General features: G+C 41.3%; 1 protein-coding gene and 1 long non-coding RNA gene across 2 annotated transcripts in view; both read left to right on the forward strand.

Annotated features, from left to right (window-relative positions):
- The first annotated feature begins 14906 nt into the window (after positions 1 to 14906).
- On the forward strand, positions 14907 to 21191 carry LOC125414422 (uncharacterized). Its single transcript, XR_007236261.1, has 2 exons — positions 14907 to 15402; positions 20925 to 21191. It is a non-coding gene; the product is annotated as an uncharacterized LOC125414422 (long non-coding RNA).
- Positions 21192 to 23733: 2542 nt separating this feature from the next.
- Tnks (tankyrase) overlaps positions 23734 to 25770 on the forward strand; it is a 138737-nt gene continuing 136700 nt past the window's right edge. The window contains exon 1 of the mRNA XM_085680807.2: positions 23734 to 24399. Within this exon, the coding sequence (XP_085536933.1) occupies positions 23757 to 24399 (643 nt within the window). The 5' untranslated portion in view covers positions 23734 to 23756. The remainder of the gene's footprint in view (positions 24400 to 25770) is intronic.

Raw genomic sequence — 25770 nt, forward strand, 5'->3', positions numbered from 1 at the left:
ACCCCCGAGTTATTCCCTGTTCCTGACTTCTTTACCGGTGATGACTTCTTGTCTGTGAACTTCATTCAGATGGAATCAATTATACATACGAACTATCATGTCTGAATAATTTTTCTTGATATCACCCTTATGAAGTATATCTGCACCAGCATATGTGACAACAGTTACTCGGCTGGCTCTCATTGCTATATTGTATTCCAGTTTGTTGCATTTAATGGGTGTTGGATTGTTTCCATCTTTTTGCCTATTAGGATGTAGTGCTGTAACTAGCCTTCTATATCTGCTTTAGTTGATGTAGATAAGCATTACCGTTGACATATACTCACTAAAATTTCTGGCCATAAAATCTGCATGCCTGAAGCTTCGGTCGATGATACCAAACAAATATTTCAGATTTTTCTACTTATCAGCAATCAATTCTTGCTTCATTCTCTTCAAGTCCTTGTTGGTAATGGGTAGGGTAGGTTTATTTCTATTTTTGTTTGTTTGGTGGTTTTTGTTTTGTTTTTTGGGGGTAGGGTCTCACCGAAGAACTCTCCAGAGAAACCAGGTTGGTCTCAAATTCACAGAAATCTGTCTGCCTACCTCTTCCTTCAAAGTCCTGGGATTAAAGGCATGTCCCACTATACCGGGCCTATTTCTTATCAGGCATTTGGAAATATATATATTTCCAAAATATATATATTTTATATATATATATATAATATATATATATATTTGGAAAATATATATATATATTTGGAAAATATATATATATATTTGGAAAATATATTTAAACAGTCTTTGTGGTTTTGATTTGTATTCCTAGGTAATGACTGATATTGGGCACCTTTTCATTTATTGGCCATTTTGACTTTTGTCTTTTATAAAGTGGCTTATTATAGTCCCTTGCCCATTTTTCTATTGATTTCAGTAATAACTGATGTATTGTTACTTATTTGGCCCAAATATAGAAAAATTTACTCATACATGTCTCATATTCTGTATCTTACATTTTCTCCCTTGATGTTATTTTAAATGAACAGAGTTGTTTTAAAATGTGTTATATTTATTTTATTTACTCTTGATAGTGTATGGGGGATACATATTCAGGTTAGTTAGTAGAAGTGAGAAGGCAGCTCTCTGGAGTTGGATCATACTTTCCACCATGGGTTCTGGTGGTCAAACCCAGTCTCTCTCTTTCCACTGTGAATTCCATCTAGCAACCAGGATTACAAAACAAGTGCTTTTGCCACTAAATAATCTCTTCAACGCTGAACACAATTCTTAATTTTTCTGAAGTTCAGAACTCTGAGATGATATTCCCCACTGTGGTGGTTTAAAAGAAAATGGCCTCCAAAGTGAATGGCACTAGTAGGAGGTGTGACCTTGCTGGAGTAGATGTAGTCTTAGAGTAGTTGTGATCCTGGAATAGGTGTGGCCTTGTTGGAGTAGATATGGTCTTGTTGGAGTAGGTGTGGTCTTGTTGGAGTAGGTGTGGCCTTGTTGAAGTGGGTGTGGCCTTGTTGGAGTAGGTGTGGCCTTGTTGGAGGAAGTGTGTCACTGTAGAGGTGGGCATTGAGGTCTCGTATACACTCATGATGCTGCCCAGTGTCTCGGACCTTTTCATGTTGCCTTTGGATCAAAATGCAGCCATCACTATGTCTGCCTACATGCTGTTATGTACCATCATCGTGATCATGAACTAAACCTCTGAAAGTGTGACCTTCCACATCAGTTAAAGGATTTCCTTTCTAAGAGTTGCTGTGGTTGGGCTGTCTCTTCACAGTCATAGAAGCCATAACTAAGACCTACCATCAATTTTCTTCATTTGCTCTTGTCCCGGTACCACGCTGTTTTCATTATCACATCTATGTAAAAAGTCTTGGTATTTGGTGGTGTTGGTTGGCCAGTATTTCTTCAAGATTATCTTGACAGACATTTCTGCATTTTCACATAACTGTCTGTCAGTACCCACGAAGATAAACATACTTGGATTTCAAGAGATCCCATTTAATCTATAAGTCTATTTGTGGAATTAATTACATTTTTTATAAAGACAAAGTCTTCCTCTTTATCTATTGAAAGAGAAGCTGGATATGACCCCCTACACACTGAGAATTAAAAGACCTCCAGGTAATTCAGATTAATTCTAACACCCGTGGATGATTTTAAAGGGATAGAAAAATAGTGTCAGACAGAAAAACTGAGGCAGGGATGACATCTCCAAAAAAGAAATATAGGTTGGTTTTATGCCCTTAATGATAACTGCTTATTGTGTTTAAGAATACGGTACTGCTGCCAACATGTGTGTGAGCAGACAGAGATATGAGGTTTCATTTTGTTTTGGAAAATTACAAATATTAAAGAGCATCAATGTGGCAAATGACATTTTTGAAATGGTTTGTCTAGAGTCAATGACCAAAGTACGCACCCATTACACGTTTGACAAATTCCCTCCAGTGACCATGTCTTCCCACCCCACCCCCCCAAGCATTAATCCCCCTTTGAGCAGTTTTGTTGCTGTTGTTTTCTTAAGAGGCTCAATTTAGCTCGTATCTTTTATCAGTTTGCCTCCATTCAGGAAAAAGAAAAGCCTCTCTAAATCTTTCAGCTAATGCAGGGAATTGTGCACAGGATTATAGACCGGCAGAGACAACAAGCAAGGAATAATGAGGCGCCCCAGAGACTGGGAAATCAGGCAGCCATTTACCTCTCCTAAGGCAGAAGTCATAATGCCAAAGCCCAGAATCCTTACCATGCCAGGGACACAGGGGTCTTTATCAGTCTGGCAGCCATGAGAGTCACAGAAGTCACTGATAGTGATGCCAGAAGAAGTTGAGAGAGGTGGGGAATTATTCTTACCCCTCTTCCTTCCTGCCCCAAAGTCATCCATGTTTCACGTTCATTGGGATAATCAGAAACAAAATTTAACTGTCCCATGTGGTGTGGTATTGGCAAAGGAAGAGTGGGAATGGGTATGAGCTGTTATCTGAGATAAAAATGGCATTTCATAGACACATATGACAAAGAAGGAAGGCACCCGTGTTTCTGCTGGACAGAGTACCACCTTTGGAACTAGAGCATTTGATTATGATCTACAGCAGCTTGAATGAGTCAGATGTCCTTCCTCGGACTGACCTTTTCACGTAGACTGAAGCTAGCTCTTAGGTGAAGCTCTCAGGATGTTTGTAACTATCAAGTGCGAAAAGGCACTATCAGCTGTAAACTACCAGATTTACATATGGTGCATGTAAATACGGTGCCCTCGTTATGACGTTAAGGGCCAAAGATAGTTGAAAGAAATTTCTCCTTGTTCTGAGAAAGAGGAATTAAGACACCAGTAACATCTTCCCAAAGAAGAACTTGAACACCTCTCTTCCATTCCCTTGTCTCTTCTCTTCTTTCTTCCCTCCTCCCCTTCTCTTACTTTCCTTCCTCTCTTCTTTCCTTTTTGTTATGGTAAAATGTTTCAGGTCCTGAGTAGTGGCAGTGGGTAGCAGGCCACGAGAGACCACAGAGGGCCACGAAGACAGCCTGTTCCAGGCAGTGATACACGATGTGGGTGAGAGACAAAGACCTATTAGGTATGCCATGTAGAGTGAAGTTAGATATTTATTTAGTGTGTTATAGAACAAAAGGGGAAAGAGGGAAGGGGAGAAGAAGGAAAAGAAGAGAGAGGTAGAGAGAGAGAGAGAGGTAGAGAGAGAGAGAGAGAGAGAGAGAGAGGTAGAGAGAAAGAGAGAGAGAGGTAGAGAGAAAGAGAGAGAGAGAGAAATACAGAGAGAGAGAAAGAATGAGAGAGAGAAAGAATGAGAGAGAGAAGGGGGAAAAGGAAAGAGATGGAAAGGAAGAAGCTCAGGCTGGAAGCAGAAGCAGAAGGAAGATCTGCTTGCCTCAGCGGAGGCAGGGTGGGAGGGCTTGTCTCTTAAAAGGACAGGACAGACCACTACACTTTTCCCTTCCCCTCTCCTCCTCTTCTCTATCCTCCTGAGTTGGCTAGTTTTGCTTGTTTGTTTGTTGTCTTGTCAACCTGACATAAAGTAGAGTTGTCTTGGAAGAGGAGCCTCAACTGAGGAAATGTTTCCAATTGCCTGTAGGCAAATCTATAATGTATTTTCTTGATTTATGATTAATGTGGGAGGGCCTATCCCAAGTGAGGCAGAAGATCCTGAATTGTATATGAAAGCTGGCTGAGCAAGCCATGAGGGGCAAGCCAGTAAGCAGAGTTCCCCTGTGGGCTTTGCATCAGTTCCTGGAGGAGTCCAGCCTCGAGTTCTATCCTGACTTCCCTCAGCAACGGAGTGTGACCTGCGAGTTGTGAGCCAGAAGAAACTCTTTCCTCCACAGATGTCTTTTTGGTGTCACAGCAACAGAGGACCTTACTAAGATACCTCTCTTTCTCGCTTCTCTTTCCATCTAATGTTACTCCATCCAAATTCAAGACCTGAATTTTTTAAAGTCAGTCTGGTTTAATAATAGGATAACTCACCGTACAAAGCCCCCTTGAACTCCATATTCGTAAAAGAATTGGCTAGAAGCAAAGAGTGGAAGCTTTGGTGATTGCAGGGAATATTAAGCAACCACAAGGAAGGTATGATCCAGGAAACAGTGGAGGAAGTAGGGGCGGTAGTGGGTAAAGCATGGATTTTACTGTACATACATAACAGTGGCCGTGTTATCACAATAAGAGCCAAAAACAGTTGAAAGAAATTCTCTGTTGTTCAGAGGTGACAAAATAGCTTTAGGGCATTAAGAATGGCAATTCTTAGAAAACCCTTGCTGCAGTCGCACATAAATATGCAGTTGATACCAAGGAAATCAGAGTTTCCTCTTGGGGATCTTAGTCTCATTAATAAAAGAATTTAAGAATTGACTCAAACAGAGGCTCAAGGACAATTTTATCAGAGTTTAAATGAAAACCCCCCCAGGGCAGGCAAGTTGTAAATCTCAGCAATTGCTTGAAGAGAATAGAGGAAAGAAGGGAAAAGGCTGTGTGGTTTAAGCAGGCATGGAAGCCAGATCGATGAACAAACAGCCACAAGGCTAGAAGCCAAGCTTTAAAGAGAAGGCCAAAGTATCAAAATATATACTTGTGTTCTAGTTAGCATCTAAAAGAAGAGACATTTTAAAAAAGAAAGAAAAGAAATGTTGTGCTTGTGTTTCAGACCTCAGAAATGTGGGTAGCTGTTGTAAAAGGAACGCTGGCTGCTTTTTGTCCCACCCGGCTCCTGGCCACCTGGCTAGCTTTACCCAAAATAATTACACAGAAACTGTATTCATTTAAACACTACCTGGTCCATTATATTTAGCCTCTTATTGGCTAACTCTCACATATTAGTGTAACCCATTTCTAATAATCTGTATCGTCACTTGACTGTGGCTTACCGGGATGAGTCTAACCAGCTTCCATCTGTCTCAGGCAGGAGAATCATGGCATCTGCCTGACTCTGCTTCTTTCTCCCAGCATTCTGTTCAGTCTACTCCACCTATCTAAATTCTGCTCTATCAAAAAGCCAAGGCAGTTTCTTTATTTGAACAATGAAAGCAACACATAGAAAGAAGACCCTCGTACACCAGATAGCCCCAGCTGAACCTCATGGAGCCTTAAGGAAGCTGCACTGGGGGCAGGAATTTGGGGGAGAAATGATGTGGGATGCCCTCCTGTATATGTGTTGCTTTTATTGGTTGCTGAATAAAACTATTTCAGCCAATGGCTTAGCAGAGTAAAGCCAGGCAGGAAATCTGAACAGAGATATATAGAGAGAGTAGGTGGAGTCAGAGAGATGCTATATATCTGCTGTGGGAGAAAGACACCTGCCAGAACCTTACCTTACTGGTAGGCCAAAACATCATGGTAATACAGATTAATAGATATGAGTTAATTTAAGATATAAGAGCTGACTAGAAATACACTCGAGCCATTGACTAAATAGTGTTATAATCAATATAATTTCTGTGTGTTATTAGAGTCTGACTGGCTAGGAAACAAAAGAAACAGTCTTCACTTATAAATGGGGATGACTATATCCACATAAAACCTGGGAGAGCTTGGGAAGGAATTCTAGACACAAAAGAACAGAGATAAGCATGGCTTCTTGGTAGTAGCATATTTTCAGATAAGCCCTGTTTGTTGGCAGTAAGCAGAGGCACAACTCCTCTAAGAGAAGCAAAATATTAATGGCAAAATATTGCACAGCTTCTTTAAGATACTGCTTCCTGGTTCATACTGGCAGAATGAACACTGGCTCTTTCAGTAGGTCCTGCACTTAAATGGGGTCTGTGAGCAGCATGATACAAATTGCTAAACGGCAACATAGACCCCCTGGGTCCCTGGAGCTGGGACCCAATGAGCATGGCTCCACCATCTTGGACTGGGTACAACAAACAGGCAGGGTTGTGGAGTTGGTCCTAGCCATGCCCGCTTAGCATTTTTAAAAAAAGTGCTCCTGTTCAGAAAATGATTACAGCTATGCAACAAAAACAAATTCAGATCTAAAAATCTGTCACAGTGTTGGATAAATGTTCATAGACTTGGGAGAGAGAAGAAAAAGAGTATAGATAGTTAAAAATGCAAAACAAAGTCTTTAAAGAGACAGTAAAATATCATAAAAGAATATAGACAGTCATAGATTTTTAAAAATATAAGTCACATAAAGATGAAATACACATAGAGAGTCTGTATTATGTATACTATCGTAGGTTTTCTTTTCATTTTTGAACTGCAGAGAGACATTGGATCTGGGAACTGTTCAGCTAAATCAACATATATATTTTAAAGGTATCTTGACTTCAAAATTTGATTCTAAGGATATGTCACTTTGGAAAAGAGGTTCTGCTTTTGTTTCCATAGAAAAAGAAAATCAGTGGCTTCATTCAAGGCTAATGTGGTTTAATGGAGCAAGATCCCCTGAAAGGTCTCCATAAACTCTAAAAGTATTTTGCCCAACAAACAACAGGAAACAGTTTGAAGAAAACGATACCCAAATTCCCAAAATTATTATTTATAAGTGTTTGTTTTTATTTAAAAGGGAATATGATATACAGATAAATATGTTGTTTGGTATGGATCTTGGTCCATTGATATGAATTTAAGATCAATTTTGTTACACTGGGTATATGTATTTTTGCTCTTGTTTAAGGTATTGTGTTTGTGAAGTTCGCTTAAAATGTATAGCTTAAAAATATAAATTTATAGATAGTCATATATAATAGTCAAACTGTAGTCATGTTAGTTAGATTTTCTTGTTGCACAGAGATATAGTTCAGATGGATAGGTATTCTTCAAACCTTTCAAAGACCTACGTATGAATTTAAAATGGAATTCATTTTAGAATTCATTTAGAATATGGAATTTAAAATGTTTTAAGAACTTAGACTTTTCTCGACAGTGAGACATGTCTGCTTCTGGCAACACCAATTACTTCAGAGAGGTTGATGGACCTTGAAAAAACTCATTATGGAATTTACCTTCAATGTGACAAGACTAGCCATTTGTGCAGGAAACTGCTTTTGTCTGGACTGTTTAATAGTATGCTGTATGAACTGGGCTTGCAAGACCCACAGGAAAAAGATGCTAAACTTGCCTAAAGAAGATGAGACAGTCCTTCAGAGTTCCTGCTTGATGAAAGAGTCTTCCAGACATTCTGCAGGACACAGAAAAAAACAACTGATAAACTTTGCCATTACAAGGAAGAACAGATCTTCAAATTTCCTGCTTCATGGAAAAGTCTGCTGGATACTATGGGTCTGTAGGCTGAAGATGGATTCCCCAATGTTACAGAAGAATTTTGAATGGCTGTCCAGGTAGCAAGATGTCTCTGTCAATTCCATAGTTTTGGAAGACTTTTATAAAGCACTTCCTGTTTACTTAGGTATTATTATATCCTTTCGGGTTCTCTGATGAAGTTGAAAGCTGAATAGTTATAGTTTCCTTAGTTATGATAAAGGATAAATTAGATATAAAACTTTAGACTCACAAAGACAGGATAGATGATAAAGTATTTTCCTTAATTCACCAAATGTAAATGGATTAAATATTGTAACTATAACTCTTGCTTGATAATTATTTTATATATGTAATTTTAGTATGTTAAAGTTAAAACCTTTTTATTTAGACAGAAAAGGGGAGGTAATATCAGATGTCCTTCTGTATGTGTTTTACTTTTATTGGTTGATGAATAAAGCTATTTCAGACAATGGCTTAGCAGAATAAAGCCAGGCAGGAAATCCAGATAGATATAGAGAGAGAGAGTAGGCAGAGTCAAAGAGATGCCATATAGCTGCTAAAGGAGAAAGACACTCACCAGAACTTTACCTTACTGGTAGACCACAACTTTGTGATGATACACAGATTAATAGAAATGGGTTAATTTAAGACCCATAGTATCCAGCAGACTTTACCATGAAGCAGGAAATTTGAAGATCTGTTCTTCCTTGTAATGACAAAGCTTATCTGTTGCTTTCTTCTGTGTCCTGCAGAATGTCTGGCAGACTCTCACCAAGCAGGAACTCTGAAGGACTGTCTCATCTTCTTTAGGCAAGCTAGAAATATACTTTAGCCATTGACCAGTGTTTCAATTAATATAGTTTCTATGTGATTATTTGGGTCTGAGCAACTGGGAAACAAAAGAGCAGTCCCTGCTTACAGAGAAAAGGTGCAGTTTTTCTTTTAAAAAAAAACACAATTATTCCATCTATCTTTTTAGTATGGTTCAAGGTGAGCCCACCTTCCTGGGGGTGTTATCTTGTCCAGGTGATTTGGCCTGGCCCAACTGGAATGTTAAATAATCGTCCATCCAAGTCAGATCTCTCTTTTTTTTTTTCCAAAAAAAAAAGATATTTATATATTTATTTATATATTTATTCATTTATTTAATGTGCATTGGTGTTTTGCCATGGTGTCAGATCCCTTGAAACTAGAAATACAGACAGTTGTGAGCTGCCATGTGGGTGCTAGGAATTGAACCCAGGGTCCTCTGGAAGAACAGTCAGGGCTCTTAACCACTGAGCCATCTCTCCAGTACCCAGGCCAGATCTTTTGATCAGAAGTTTTTTGTTTTTTCAAGACAGGGGTTCTCTCTGCAGACCAGGCTGGCCTCAAACTCACAGAGATCCACCTGCCTCTGCTTCCTGAGTATAAGGCATGTGTCATTGTACCTGGTCTCAGAAGCAGTTTTCTTAAAGGGTTTTTATTGTGACTCTAACGTGGTGGGATGATTGACAACACCAGAGCAGATATAGAAAGCCATTTATAAGATTATTCTGTCTATTACTTTATTGTGAAGAATTCTTTTAAAATGTCTTTGAGGCAGTTTCTCAATTTTTTAAATATTTTTCCAGCAGTCTTCAGGAGACAGTAGAAGAGTTCTTTGTTTTATGTTAAATTTGTTCAAGTGGCATGTAAAAAGTTTTTTTTATATTCACTTATTATGCATACAATATCTGCCTACATGTGTGCCTGCAGGCCAGAGAGGGCACCAGATCTCATTACAGATGGTTGTGAGCCACCATATGGTTGCTGGGAATTGAACTCAGGACCTTTGGAAAGCAGGCAATGCTCTTAACCGCTGAGCCATCTCTCCAGCCCTGTAAAAAGTTTTTAAAAGATTTTTCTCTCAAAGTTATGAAAAACTTTGAGTCAAGACGGTGATACCTAACACTTTTCCTTCAAAAAACTTAAGAGCACGTATAGCATTAAGATGTTGGTTAAGGGTAGCCTGGTCTCAGAAGAGAGTCAGGACAGTTAGAGCTGTTACACAGAGAAACTATGTTTTGAACCCCCCCTACACACAAAAAAAGTTGATTATTTATGACTTAAAATATGGCAGGAAAGTTGAATCAGTTGTTAAGAGCACTTGTTGTTTTTGCAAAGGTCCAGGTTCAATTCCCAGCACCCACATGGGGTCTCACCACATCCTCAGGCACCAGGCATGAATCTGGTACACAGACATAGATGCAGGCAAATCATTCATGTGAAAAAAAACATTTAAAAATAATTCTAAAGTATAAAAGAATTGACTAGAGATGGTTGGTTATTTCTGTACTGAGGTTCTAATAACATGGACCACTACTAAAGGACAGGATGGTTACCTCTGTTTCGTCGACTCTAAAATAATTTGGACAACATGGTTTCTAAGATCACTTGTAATTTTCATTTGATTTAGAAATGCTCTACCATGAGTGGAACAAAAGCACCAACTTGAGAAATGAATACTCCTGCATCATCTGTCTCTTTAAATATCCTAATAGCTGCTTTGAAGAATGTTAAGTACAGGAACACAAGAGGAGGGATGCCTGACATAGTTTCTCTAACTATCTTTATATATGCTTCCATTTTACTATCCAAATTGGATAATTACGCTAAAGTGGACCTATCAGCCAATAGTGATTCCCAGGCAGAAACCATGAGCAATGCCACACAACGAGAGGGATCCAAAACAGACAGACAGGGCCTTCTTAACATCAAAGAGCAGAGGAATCCGACCCTTCACATTTGCTGGCAGGAGCAGCTGTGAAGAAAGATGAATTCCTTGCCAGGCGGGAGGAACCCCGGGAGTCCTGGAGCAGATCTGGAAAGGAGGGACCTGGGAAAAACTGCTTCTCAAGTACTTAGCAACTGGGAGAAATGAGTCACAACTTGGGCGTAAACAAAGGGCCATATCTCCTTGTCACAGGCCAATGCCTCTGGATTTCAAAGGGAAATGATAGGTGCGTTGCCAACAACACTCCAAGTACTTTCCTGTATACAGACTTGTCTCCTGTGACACCAGCTCATCGAAGGGAAGGCACCTCTGTAGATGACTCAGAGACACAGAGGACCACTGACAATCTAGAAGCCACCCATCCAGAGAAGGAAAATAAGACACAGACTTTCAAGTCGTAAAAACAAGGGGCAAACCATGTAATATGGACTCAGCAAATGGATGCTCCCAGTATCATTATTATTGTTGCAATATGCCCTTGGAAGAAGTTCTTTAGAAAACCCTTATTTTGGGATGCTTTACATCTGCTTCTTATTCGTTTGATCAGTACGTGACTGAGTGCACTCGACAGCTAGAGCCATTGGGCTCCCTGTCTTTGCTCACATAGCTGTCACTATAGTGCTCCCCGCTCTTTTTCCGAACTCCTCCACCCCTCCAAGCCTGAATGATGATGATTATAAGTTCTCCAATGTTAATTGAGGCTTAAGATATTAAGCCAGCCAAATCAATAAAAGCTTGGTATAATTAAAGTTAAACACCTCTTTTTGTGCTTCAGAAAAGCCATAATGATTCTCTTGCTCTTTAGGAAGAGTTGGCTGAAGTCTATAGATTTTCAATAAGTTAAAATTTCCCAAGGGTTTTGTTTCTCAGAGGGCCAAAAAGAAAAAGAATAAAAAGAACTTCGAGAATACTGTACTTGGCGGGGATTGTAAAGATAATTACCCACATTAGTCACTTTTTATCCATTTTCGTTGCTTTTTTTTCCTGAATAACTGGAAAAGGAAGCCAATATAACACTCTGTGATAATGGAACAGATCCCTTCTTGAAGTGTGAGTACACTTGAGGTAGAAATCCAATCGATACTGCAGTAACAACTTGGTAGATGTTCAAATGTGCCAAGCAAGCTAAGGAATGAGATGATACCTTACAAAGATACCATTTACTGGTACTCATAAACTTGGGCTTGGGTGCTCTTGAGTTGACATGGAGCCCTCTCAAGGGCTTGGTGATAGGATTCTGGCCTATATAGAACATCCAACCCATGGAGACTGTCTGCTTTCAGAAGCAATTGGAAGGCAATTCCTTCAATGCCTAGAATGTCATTAGCTCCCCATGGAGAATGAGTTGGGGAGCATCAGTAATGATACTTCATGATACATCTACCTGGTTCATAATTATGGTCTTCCTCCAATGTTTTTAGTGTTAGGCAAAATAGAAGTACTACAATGGCTAGATATTTGGCTTCATGAAACCTTCAAAGAAGCAGAGTTGTACCTATTTAAGCCCTCTCGCTACTCTTTTTCAACGTGCCTACAGGCCTCAAAAGTTAATTTTATGTGTTCACATGGCTTAGCTAAGGGATACTAAAATAGCTCATGAGACATTATTTCAGGGAATGTCTATGAGGCTGTTTCTGTCATCCCATCTGTTGAACGAACACAAGGATAGATCTACTCTTTCTGCTTCAGCAGGGGCATCCGTGTTTCCTGCCCATCAACTGCAGAGACCCTGGGTCTCAGACTCTTGGACTCACACCAGTAATTTCACCATCGGTTCCACCTCTATGGTCTGAACTTGGCCTGAGCCACATCACCAATTTTGTTTGTTCTCCAGTTTTGTAGACGGTAGATTGAGGGGCTTTATAGTCTCTTCACGCCACATATATGTGTACATGTGTCTATGTATTGACACACACATCCATACATGGATACGGATATGTGTTCTGTTCTTCTGAAGGAGTCTGACACGGTAGCCTTAGATTCTGGTGTCTCCAAGACATCCAGAAGGAAGGAGATATGAGGGATGAAAGGTATTCTCTTTGGCTTTCTGTAAGCATAGCAAATGTTTGAAACATTTCCCCTGTGAGTAAAATAAATGATAGGACTGGACTTTTTTCTGAAGTGCATTGTGGGTTCTTCTGGGGCCCTGCTAATATTATTGAGTGATTGTCCTGTCTGGCTATTCCTATTTTCTCCAGTCTCTAATAATCTGTGACTCCACCCTTGAAGTAGTGCTACTGAATACAGATGCAAAATACCGAGACAGTCCAAATCCAACAAGAGGACTCGCCCACAGCAAGCTTGGTGCTCTTGCTGTCACTTTCTAAATGTTGTCCCCCTTCTACTGTCAAGGTTGGTTCAGGCTGCTAGCACAAAGGATGAGGTAACAGACACATTTATTTTCTCAGAGTTCTAGAGTCTGGGCAGGGTCTGGGATCAAGATCTTAGTCTGTTTTCAAGCTTGAAGACAGGCCAACAACTTATTATATACACTCATGGTGGGAAAAAGGGTAGAAACAGGAGAAGAGATGGGGAATGAATGAGAACATCCGTTTTTATATAAGAACGCTAATCCCATGTGAGGAACGTCTTTAATCTAACTGTATCTCAAAGGCCTCATCCTCAAATATCATCCTGCGAAATTTCAGTACCCGGACTTGAAGAGTCAGTCCACATCACTCACCCTCTTCCTTACAGTAAATGCTAGAAAAAGAAAGAAGATTAAGCTTAGCTTTTTGTTTGTTTTGCTTTGTTTATTTGTTTTCAAAACAGGGTCTCACTATGTAGCTCTGCTGTCCTGGAACTCACAAGGCAGACCAAGTTGGCTGCGAACTCACAGAGATCCACCTGCCTCTGCCTCCCAAGTGCTGGGATTAAAGACATGTGCCACACCGAGGATATAATCTTCATATAAAATATAGTGTAATGGTTTTCCCAGGGGAAGAAGTGACTGAAGAGGGTGTCCTGGGGTACTGGTAATGCTTACTTCTTGACTTGGGTGACCCTTTAATGTTTACTTACTAATTCTTTAAAGCATTACTTATGTTTTATAAATTTTTGTGTGTCATGATTAAAGGCATTTAAAATTTAAATGGCTATCAAAAGTTAATGGACTTGGCTGGAGACAGAAGTAACAAAGTGGAAATAAAGAGATGAAGTTGAAATAAAGAGATGACGCTGCTCTAACCCTCACCAAGTGGCATTGGTGACTTGCTGGTTAACTTACAGTGTATTTGCAGGATTGAGTTCTTAGGGTGGTTTAGCCATAGGTGGATTGGGACAGAAGCTAGTAGTGCATAACATGGGCAAATTCAAAATGATTCTTAGGCTTCCAGGCTGACCAGATGAGTTAGAGACTGATAACAGTTGACAATACAGAGACGTGACACATGGTGATACAGCCCTGTAATCCCAGCACTAGAGAGGCTGAGGCAGGAAGACTGTGAATTCTAGGTTAGCCTTAGATGCATACTAGTGAGATCGTGTAAAAAAAATAAAAATTAAAACTTGGAGTTGGAGAGACAGCTCATGGGTTAAAGGGTACTTGCTGCCCTTCCAGTGGCCCCGAGTTCGGTTCCTAACACTCTTATGTCAGGTGGTTCACATATGCCTATAACTCCAGCTCCAGGGGGACTGACACTCTCTTCTGGCCTACAAACACACACACACACACACACACACACACACACACACACACACACACACAGCTATTTAAAAGTTCCTCAAAAGTTACAAACTAATAATTAAGATGAAAGAGTAGATCTGAGGAGGAAGAAAACGTCAGCAGATTTAGTAAATTTGTGTTGCCTACACAGGTGGAGGTGTTGCTGAGGCCATCGGACACAAAGTTCAGAGATTAAAGAGATCAATCAAGCCTGAAATAATTTTTTCACAGCATAGACATTTATTAGATTATAAATGCAATATTATTGAAAACATACTGATCCTGCAATAATGGATTTCTTATTAGGTCTTAGGATGTCAATTTCTCATCTCATTTTTTCTCATTTCCATGGAGAATGTAAACATAACTGGGAACCTGTGATTTTTTTTTTTAACCTGTAGTCCTGCTTCTGTGACTGGAGCTACACGCCATTGACTGCGGGTTTACATCAAATATTTACTTTCTCATTGCTCTAGAAGCCTAAAAATCAAGTTTTCATTTTCGTTTTTAGGTTCTTGGTGTTGTGTTTGCTTTAGACAAAATCTACTGTAGTCCCAAATTACAATTGTCCTGCCTCACTTTCCTAGTATTGAAATTATAGCCAAGTGTCACGGCACCTGGCTACATTAGAAATCTAGGGTCAGTGTGACAGCATTGTCAGATTCTGGTGAGGACCTTGGTCCTGGCTTACAGAAGATCATCTTCTCCTGTGTGTGTTCACAGGATATGGCAAAGATGGCAAGAGGGTGGGGGAGGCAGACAGGGGGAGCCCCTCTCAAGGGTCTTCCCCTCAGGGCACTGGTCTCACACTAGGCCCCACCCTCATGACCTCATCTCTTTCCTGTGAGCTCACAAATAGTAGGACTCCAGAGGCGGTGTTCACAAGTCTTAGCTTGACTGGAGAGTCAAGCTAAGGGAGCAATGGAAGAGGGAGGGCTATGCAGGCCCAGACTGAGCGTCCTGATAAGTACTATCTAACAACCTTTGGGACCTACAACTGTGACTACCTGCTCAGAGAACCTGCTTCCTGAGGCTGGGTCAGCTGTTCCGTGAAATCCTGGGCTCACAAGGAACAAGGGTCAGTTAGGGATGTCAGTGTTTATACCGCCTAGCCAATGAGTCCTCCCTCCCTGCAAGCAGTATATCAAAGGAGCATGTGGAGAACACAAGCGCTCTTGGTCCAGCTTGCTGCTCTGAATCTCCTGGCAGGCACCGTGGCCAAGCTAGTGAGTGTCTGAGGTGTTACATGTCCAGGTTGTCATCACTGAACCTCAGGTGAGTTTCCTGTTCAGCAAATCACCTAGACAGGAATCCTCACACTAATCATCATGCTGGGCTCCAGCAGAACGATAGAAAGGATTACTTGGAAAGAGCAAATGTAATTAGTACAGCCAGAGCCACAGACCTTGACCACTGTGGACTCCCCGCCTCCCCCCCGCCCCCCAGCCCCGGCCCGTCAGTAAGCTTATTTCCTCTATTATCACCTCTGTGCCAGTGTCTCTGCCAATACCCCCTTGTTAGCCTCCCTCCCCTGTTGCCTATTTTATATTTGACCAACAGCTGCCTGTCGGTATGGTCTCTATGAGTTGCCCCAACAACAGACCACATTGTCCTGAAGTAGCTGGGCTACAAATGCTTCTTGCAAAGACCTTATCTATAAACAAGACGAGGGCTCTACATCTGAATTTTAGGGTGCACAATGCGTTTAGCCTTACAGGTCATCGTCTGACGTTCTATCCTGACGTTTCATAGAGACCATACCCACAGGCAGCTCTTAAATTACATAAGGTGTGTCTTCTGAGGAACATAATGTGTTCCTCTTCTGTTATGAATATTTACTTATATTCTTCTTTGTTTTCTTCCTTCTCTTATTACTGTGCCCTCTAGAAAGCATGTACTAAGGTACCCAAACTCGCTGCTGATCAGGACAACCATGGATATTCAGAGAAATCCTATCTCAAAAACCCAAAACCAAACAAACCATGTGATGAAATCACCCTCAAACCAAAAAGCATAAGATGTTTATTTTTTCATTTTTATCTGTAGGTCAGTTGGGGGTGGGCCCTGTAGTTAGCAAACTGGCTTATGTCTGCCCCATAAGTCTCTCGATTTTCTCGGGTGAACATACTAACCGGAGCATGTTTTCTTTATTACATGATAAAATGTCAGAGAGCAACTAGAAACACAGGATGCATCTAGGTCCAGACTCAGAACTGGCACTGACCAGGTAAAAGCCCACCAACAGAAAACCATGTCGTTGAGCCTGAAGTCAAAGGGCTAGTGACCATACTTATCTCTAGAGGGCAAAGTTGTGAGATCATGGGGAAATAGCAGTGATACAAAGACTGATAAAGAACCAAGGTCAATAATTAATGCTGCTATAGTCCTTGGATCATTTTCTTCACTGGGTTTCCTGAATATCATACTCTACTATCTTAATCTATATTCTGCTGGCTGCTCCTTCCCAGTAGTGGACTAGAATGTCTTAAGGTCAGACTTTGGGTGTCTTCTCTAGCTATATAGCCATTTAGTTTGTGATCTTACCAAACTTATGGTTTAGAAGCTTTCTATTTGCTGATGACTCTGAAGTTTAGGTCCTTACTCTGGTCTGTTTCTTGATCTCCAGGCCCTTATATGCAGCTATGCTTGAGTGTCTAGTGCCTATTTCAAACTTGGAAGGTTCAAACACAAATTCTTGATACCTCTTTGAAATTATTCTCTACCTAAGAAAATGATAATTCTTTCTACCCAGTTGCTTAGGCTAACCGTTAATTTCACACTTGATTCTTCTCCTTTATATATTTTTAAAATGTTTGTGTGTGTGTGTGTGTGTGTGTGTGTGTGTGTGTGTGTGTGTGTGTGTATGATGCATCTGTGTGACTACCATGACACATGTGAACATCAAAGGACAACTTCGTGGAGTTGAAGGAAATACTATAGAAAAGAGCTGGTCCTCACTTCAAACACAGACACTGGTTTCTACTCCCAACTTTTGAGTAAAGGTATTTTAGTTACAGAATGACCAAGGATAAGGTTAAAGAACTCAGACATCAGCCACGTGGTGGTGGTGCATGCCTTTAATCCTAGCACTCGGGAGGCAGAGGCAGATGAATCTCTGTGAGTTCCAGGCTAGTCTAGTCTGCAAAGTGAGTTCCAGGACAATCAAGGCTACACAGAGAAATCCTGTCTCAGAGAACTTAGACATCAGAGCCAATATACTTGGCTCAAACTGGCCAAGTTTCTAAGTCTCTCAAACTGCATACTTTCTAAGCAGTGAAACTTGAGTCTGAGGCTTGCAGCTGTTTTGTTTTTCTCTAGAATGTTGGCCCTTAAACCCTAACCCTATACTGCAGTCACATTGTAAGACTCACACTTACTTCCAGGATGAGATGTTCTCTTTCTTTTGTAATGGATACTCAAAGGCAGATATTGGGGTTCAAGCTGAAGATCAGAAAAGAAAAGCAGCCAAATGACTGGAGAGCTCTTCTATGAAATCTTCAGACTGAAAGAGCAAGTTCCTGCCTCAACCCATTTTATATTCCTCTCTAGCGCTGGAATTAAAGGTGTGCACCACCACTGTCCAACCTCTATGGTTAACTTATGTGGCTGCTGGGATTAAAGGTGTGTGCCACCACTGCCTGTACACTGACTAGTGTAGCTGTTTTGCATTCTGGTCTTCAGGCAAGCTTTATTTATTGAAATACAAATAAAATATCACTATGTTCCCCCCTTTTGTCTAAAGCAAAAAGAAGGCTATAACTAATATAAGAAAAATTACATATATTAAGTACAATAAGTATATATAATATACATACGCAATAAATAAATCAACAATGTCTAGTCCATTTGCATTTGACAAATTCAGAGAAAATATTTATCTATCCTATCTTGGTGAGTCCAAAGTCTTGTACCTAATTTACTTTCTATCAAAACTTGCTTTCTGTGTGAGGTAAACAAGGACAACTATAACTATATCTACTCTTCAACTCCCTCAGAAACCCAAGAAGGAAATAATATTAACTGAGTCAACAAGAAGTGCAAGCAGGTGACTGCAGAAAAATGTTATAAATGACAGAAGCATCTGGCTGCCTGGACAGTCACCCAAGGGTCCTCTGTAATGCTGGGGCATCCGTCTTCGACCTATGGGCCTAGCATATCTGACAGACTTTTCTGTGAAGCAGGATATTCTGAAGGGCTGCCCATCCTTGTCTTGACAATGTTTGGCAGTCACTTCCTTTTGTGTCCTGCTTGTCCAATTAGGACAGCATACTGTCAGCAGTCAAGGCAAAGACATTCTTTTACCCAGTGTCTTACTTTTGCCACAAAGGAAGTAAACTCCATGTGGAGTTTCTTCAATGCCCATTATCTTCTCTGAAGTAGGTTGGTGCCACCTGCCAGGAGCAGACATGTCTCACTGTCATAAAAAAAAAAAGAACCCATGTTATTAAAACATCTTAAGTGCCATATTCTGTAGATCTCTGAAGTGTTTGAAGATGACTTGACTTGTCTGTCTAAAATATATCTTTGTTTGACCTTGAAAACAAACTACAGGTTTGACTACAAGGTCAGTTATAATACATGATCAGCTACTAACCTGCATCTTCTTATCTGAAACAGTTGGCAATAATAATTTTCAAGGACTAGAAATTTGCATTACATTGTTAAATGAATTGTATAGTTACAATATCTTGAACGAGAGTAGAAATGTATGTACAGTATGTTCTAACAAAACTAATCTCAAATTTATATCAATATACAAAATTTTTATTCAATATAAAAACTCCAATTCAATAAAACATTTGAAACTAGCAGTTGTTTTTTAAAAGTCAAGTCAATAATCCACCTTTTTATCTTATCTATATCCTCCCTTTCTTCTTTTCAGAATAGATTCAATAATGTACCCTTTTATCCTATCCTGGCCAGCTTAGTCTATTTGGCAAGTTCCACGTGGTAAGATCCTGTCTTGCAATTAAAGACTAGATGACTGGCACCTGGGGAATGACACCTGCAGTTCTACTCTGGTCTCCACACATATGTGCACATCCATGCACATGTATCCCCCAAAACTGTAGGGTAGCAAATGCATTAATCCTAAATGCATCAAGCGTCCCTAATATCTAAAAAGTTATTTTATAAAGCAACTTCAAATCTGCTATGTCAACTTTTAATTACTGTCATTTTCTCATTTTCATGAGAAGTTGCTTTGTGTTTTTGACAAACCCTCATCTGGTACAGTTCATTCAGTAATATGGCTGCCATGGTGACTGTTATCCCCCTTTGTCGTTATGACTCATTTAGATTTCTGATTGGAACTTTAGCTAAGAGAATGTAACACTTTTATAGGGAAATCTGGGCCAATAGCACCTTGAGCATTTCTGATGTAAGAATGACATATTTCTCTAAGACTAAGGTGAGAAAATGACATTGCTTTAATTAAGTTATAGTTCTGTCTTGTGCTAATGGATTTGCCAGAGAAGCATTATACAGGACACCAAAGATTAACTGGACTTAATAGATCTGAAATACTACTAATGAACTCGCATCTGGAAAAGACCATTTGGAAATGCATGAATAGAATAAGCAAACCAAGTTTGACTGAGTCTGAAATATGGAACCCATGCCCACTTAAGATGATGTAACCTTCAAAGAGAGTTCGTGGAAATCCTGTGGAGAAAACCCAAATATCATGACACATACAAGAAACAGAGGTTTTTGTTTGTTTGTTTCCAGTTAGCAGATTTTTCCTAAAACTCTGCTTCTGTCAGCAATATGACCTAGGAGAGGGCTGTATGCTTATATTTTTGTCGGGTGGACATGATTTTTGTGTGAGCATTTTTAAAAATGGTAAGCTGGTACTTTATTGTGATTCTCAGTTTTTGAAGATTGGAGGGACTTAGAAGAATCCTGAATCAATCAAATGAATAAATCACTCTTTTTAAAAGAATTCTGTTACATACTAAATGCTAGACATTTATTCCCAATTTTCATCTTCGTCATAAAAGAAGTTGAAAGAAGAAAGTTTATAATAGTGGCTGTACGTCCTGTTAATTTCATGTGCGCCACATAAGTTAACAGCTAACATTCAAGAAATACTTATAGAGTTTTAATCCTCCATGGCAAGGCTCCAGCAAAGTCAGGGTCTTTTTCACTTGTTTTTCGAGACAGGTTTTCTCTGTTTTAACAACCCCAACTGTTTTAGAACTCGCTCTGTAGACTAGGCTGGCCTTGAACTCACAGAGATCTGCCTGCCTCTGACTCCCGAGTGCTGGGATTAAAGGCATGTGCCACCACTGCCCGACCATAGCCAGGTTCTTAGACTGAAATGTATCTACCAAGGCTAACTGACTAATAATTGTTAGGGATGCAATTCTTCTGTTTATTTGACTCTAGGTTTTACTTTCTCCAGCACAGTGTATCCCTCTGGTATCCCTCATGGATCTGTGTATAACCGCAGATTAGGTAGTGATAGCTGCCCTTTCAAGGCTAGAGCTCAACATTAGTCCTTCTGAGCCCATACACTTTATAAATACTTAATGTTAAGCACCTTTACTACTCCCCAGTGAGGATGAAAAGAGCTATTTCCAATTGACTGAATGCATTTTCAGAATATATTACGATCAGTTTCAGGCAATTCAGTCTTTTTATTCTATCCAGCAGAGATATTCTTATTTATTTTGTTCTGATAAACAGACAAAATAGATGCATTTTAAAATAGTTTGACCATTACTTCTTTCTGAAATATATGAGTAAGCAGCCATCGGGGGACAGATAAGACCATCTTTATGCTTCCCTTTCAGAGAACACTTAAGGAGAAGAAAAATAGATACCTGACGCATTGTGGCGATCCACCTCCACTCCCAAGCGCTAGCCTCTCCAGCACATTAAGAAGACTCAAGAGAACAAGGCTGACTTCACATTCTGCTCTATTGTTATCATAAGAATTTTCCAAGTTTTGATGATGAAAAGGGAACTTATTCTGCTGGTGTTGGTGACTATCATAACAAATAGAGTTCCATCTTTTGCTCTGTTTTCTTTATGAGAAATAAACACAAAACCCTGGGTAACTGGGCCTTGATGTATCTCCAGATTTTTAGTAATCAATCCATAATGATGCCTGTTGCAGAACATTCAAAGAGTGATTTAATTACCAATTCTTGCTTTCAAATAGCACTGAAACCAGTGGACATACCTTTTTACAAGTTGGATTATGGATTTCACTGTTCAGAAATGCTTTGGGTACAATATTATTTGTGGAGGAGGTTGACTACATTTTTTGACTCCTGGATAAGAAATTTAAGGCAGGGTAGTAATAACTACATTCATAGTCAAATACATTTTCTGGATTTATTGTAAAGTTTTGTCTGTTGACATTTTTGGTTAAGGTACCTGAATATATTCCTCAAAATGTATAAAGATTTATAAATTAGATTGTCATATATAATACCATTTGTGCATAGAAAAAGAGTCAAAACTAGGGGAACATACGCTGTGGCCTGATTTTAGTTTTACTGTGTTCTCTACTATAGCCTTACCCTTTGTCAAATGTCACTGTGGAAAAGGGCACACATGTGTAAGACATAAAGCTAATGTTAGACTTATAACCTATAGTCCTAGATTCAATGAAAACCAAATGCCACTCATGTTCCCAATCTTACTGTATTTAGTTGATATGCCAAAATCCACCCATTCATTACAACGGTAATATATTTAATAATGAACACTTGAAGCAACCATTGACCTAATAGTCTACTTGATCCATCTTGGTTTTTTGTTTTGTTTTGTTTTGTTTTTTGCCTACTACTCTAGATCTGTGGTGGATGGTGGAAGCCTGTGGGTCGTTCTGCGGCGGTGGCCGGGAATCGAACTCAGGTCCTCGGGCAGAGCGGTTGGGCGCTCTACCCCCTGAGCCGTCTCTCCGCCTGGTCCATCTTGCTTTTTCTTTGGAAAGACTCTTCACGTATCCACTCTGTTAGAATAAAGCTACTAGTGTGGATTCCGACAAGGCCTATTTCACTGCTTAACAATCGGTGTGAAATGGAGACCTCACTGCAATGATCTCATTCACAGGGACATCTCTTGATATCACACAGAATCTATAGTTAGAGGAAAGATAGAGAAAATGGCATGCTAATGGAGCACTCTAGACAGAAATTAAGTTTTTAATTTTCGTTTAGGAGGGGAGCCGTGGAGAGGGGAGGAGGGGGAAAATAGACTTAATAAAGAAAAACATTTTCACAAATAGTTAAAATTAAGATGGAAAACAAAAGTACAAAGACAAAATAAGAAAAAAATCTTAATTAACATTTAATCAAATTTGTTGGTCTTGCAAAAGGGAAACTGTCAGAATGTTTGCTTAATTTAAGCAGCTTGCTCAAATGTCCACAGCCAGGAAGTGGCAGAGCTTGAACTTCAGTCGTGGCTATCTGAATCACCATTTAAGAGGAGGGGCTGAAATGGAAACTTTTATAATTTAATAATAAAAAAAAAGAAATGGGAATTAAAAAAAAATAAAAATAAAAATGGGGTCTAGCAAAGTCACACAGAGAGAGAAAACTTTAACAGGGAAAACTCTTGCCAGACTATCAGCGGTTGTGCAGCCCGATGGCCACATATGCCACATACGCCAACAAGCAGAGACAGGATGACTCTTTGAACTGCTTTCTCCAGAGGGCCTGTAATCTGAGAAGCCAGGATTAACATTTTAGAGAGCTGCTGTCATCTCCCAGCTAGCAAAGGGAACAAAGGATGCCAGTCATTCCAGAGTTTGTCCTTGTCTCTCTGGTCAGCGGGGACGTCCTAGTATCTGAGAGTCCTGTCTGGTCAGCTTTTGCGCCCCTCCCTCCTTATTCTCTGTCTAGTTAGGTCTGTTAAGTTTTCATACTCCCAAAGCAACTGAGCCTTGCCTTACTCCCAAGGCACAAATCGAGCTAGTTCTAACGGTGTGTAAGTGTATGGTATTTACACTTTCTACAGTATTAAGCACAAATGCAACCTTATAGAATATAAAAAGTGTCCTTATCTGTCCCGCCTGTCCTGTATTAGAGAGATCAAAGAGATAACAGGGGTGTAAGGCGATCCAATGCTGCGGTTTAATAAATTCCCAGAGTGCTATTTATAGTTATGGTCTCTTCAGAGCCTTTTGCATGCATTAGCTCACTTAATCCCTGCAAACAGTTTTGTGAGGTGGACACTATTAGGACTATTACTAATTGTTAATACCACAACGAGGACATTGGATAGATGTTTGCACCAAGTTACACTTCAATAGCTGCTTCTGAAGCCGGACAGGACGGACTGACAGACAACTTGTCCTCAGGTGGGACAGCCAAGGCAATCCGCAGAAAGTGAAGCCAGGAGGAAGTTTCTCCGACAGGCAAGTGGCTAGTCACAGCATTCAAATCTGCCCAGCCAGCCCGCCAGGGCGTCACAAAAGCCCGCCTCTCCACTACAAAGCCACGCCCCCAGGCTGTCTGGTCCCTGAACTCCCAATACTTCCCCTCATCTCTCGAACTCCACCCTCTCCAGCAAGAATCATTTCCGGTATGTTGGGTTATGATTGGTCCAAAAACCGGAAGTGAGGGCGGGCGGTGGCGCCGTTGCCGCAGTGACAGGACCGGGGGAGTGGGAAGATGGCGGCGTCGCGTCGCTCTCAGCATCATCACCACCATCATCAACAACAGCTCCAGCCCGCCCCAGGGGCTTCGGCGCCGCCACCGCCACCTCCCCCGCCGCTCAGCCCCGGCCTGGCCCCGGGACCCACCCCGGCCTCGCCAACGGCCGGCGGCCTGGCGCCCTTTGCCTCCCCGCGGCACGGCCTGGCGCTGCCAGAGGGGGATGGCAGCCGGGACCCGCCCGACAGGCCGCGATCTCCCGACCCGGTGGACGGCGCCGTCTGCTCGGTGGCAGCGACGGCCGCGGTCCCGGCAGCTTCCGCCGCCGTCGGAGTCGCTCCCAGCCCAGCCGGCGGTGGCGGTAACAACTCCGCGTCGTCCACTTCTTCCCCGACTTCTTCTTCGTCTTCCTCCCCGTCCTCCCCTGGCTCGAGTTTAGCGGAAAGCCCCGAGGCGGCCGCAGTTGGCTCCACAGCAACTTTGGGACCCGGGGCGGCGGGCCTCGGCCCGGGGGTCCCAGCCGTGAGCGGGGCTCTGCGGGAGCTGCTGGAGGCCTGTCGCAATGGGGACGTGTCCCGGGTGAAGAGGTTAGTGGACGCAGCGAACGTAAATGCAAAGGACATGGCCGGCCGAAAGTCTTCTCCTCTGCACTTCGCCGCAGGTGGGAGACTTTGGAGTTGAGTTTTACGGGTTTGGGAGTGGAGGGCGGGTGATCGGAGTAGGAAAAAAGAGTTACAGGTTGTCGCGGGACAAGTAGGGGCTTGGCCGGTGTTCTCCCTGACGCCTCACCCTGAGACCTGAAGTTTGTGCCTGAGTCGGTGGGGGCGTGGAAGAGGGGGATGTATGAATCCACTCCTTGGAGTTTGCAACCGAGGTACTTCAACTTACGCAAACTCCCTGCAGTTAGTGGTGGACCCTGGATCAGGGCATACTTAGAACTTCTTCAGAGTGTGTCGGAGACAAGTTAGATCGGAGTAGCTTTGTCGTTTTGTCTGCTGCTAGTTTGCTTTGTTTGACACTCTTATGTCTCTCGAAGACAGTCGGAGCCGAAAGAAGTGTACGGTAACTCAACAAGTGTTTGAGACTCTATCGTATTAATAACACAACGAAAGACGGATGGGGCTGGTGAGATTCCACCCTTTTCTAAGAAGTTTGCAGGCTGTTGGGATAGACTACAACTGGCCTGCCCCGAGACGCTAGTGATAAGGGGTATTGTGCGCCTTATGATAAGGGAAGAAAGAGTAGCTTTCAAGTTCTGCACCCCACCGTTGAGTGTTTGCCTTGTCTCAGCCAGCTCATTTTCTTGGAGTCAGAGATGATAGTCTGCTTGAATGAGGATTTAGTTAAGAAGGCTCTGGCATGAAAAGTCTCCAAATAGGCACAGATGCCTAAACGCTGAGCTTTACTTTTTTGCCCCTCCCCCTTCTGAGCAAGCAGTTGTTTTCTTTTAGAAACACATAGTAGTTTTATAAAACACAAAAATGTATCACAGAAACAAAAGGGCCGTAATCTCACTGACTTGATACCTCCTGTTTTTTATAATTAAACGTAATTAGGTTATGCATTTTAAAACATTACATTTGATGTATGTACTTTACATGCGTATTATAAATTCAAATAGGACAGAAGGATACAAAATTAAAAGGCTCACCTTTAAAGTAAAATACCAAAGACTCCACCTTTAAATGTTTTTATTCATGAGTACCTGTGTGTCTGTGTGATTGTTTGCCAAGTGTGTGTGTGTGTGTGTGTGTGTGAGAGAGAGAGAGAGAGAGAGAGAGAGAGAGAGTGAGAGAGAGAGAGCGCCTGTGGAGGCTCCAAGAAGGGAGTTTCAGCTGGAGTTACAGGTGACTGTGGGTCACCCAACATAGTACTCTTACTGGAAGAGTAAGCAGTGCTCCCGCTCCCCGGCCCCTTGTCTGTCTTCATGCCGTCAAACACCAGGACTGTGCTTAGGTTGGGGATGTGCTCTTCCACTGGCTGCACCTCCAACTCTTCTTGCTGGACATTTCAGTGGGTGTGACTCCTTCAG

The sequence above is a fragment of the Myodes glareolus genome, chromosome 23, assembly GCF_982192425.1.
Source record: "Myodes glareolus chromosome 23, mMyoGla1.1, whole genome shotgun sequence".
In the NCBI taxonomy this organism is placed as follows: Eukaryota; Metazoa; Chordata; class Mammalia; order Rodentia; family Cricetidae; genus Myodes; species Myodes glareolus.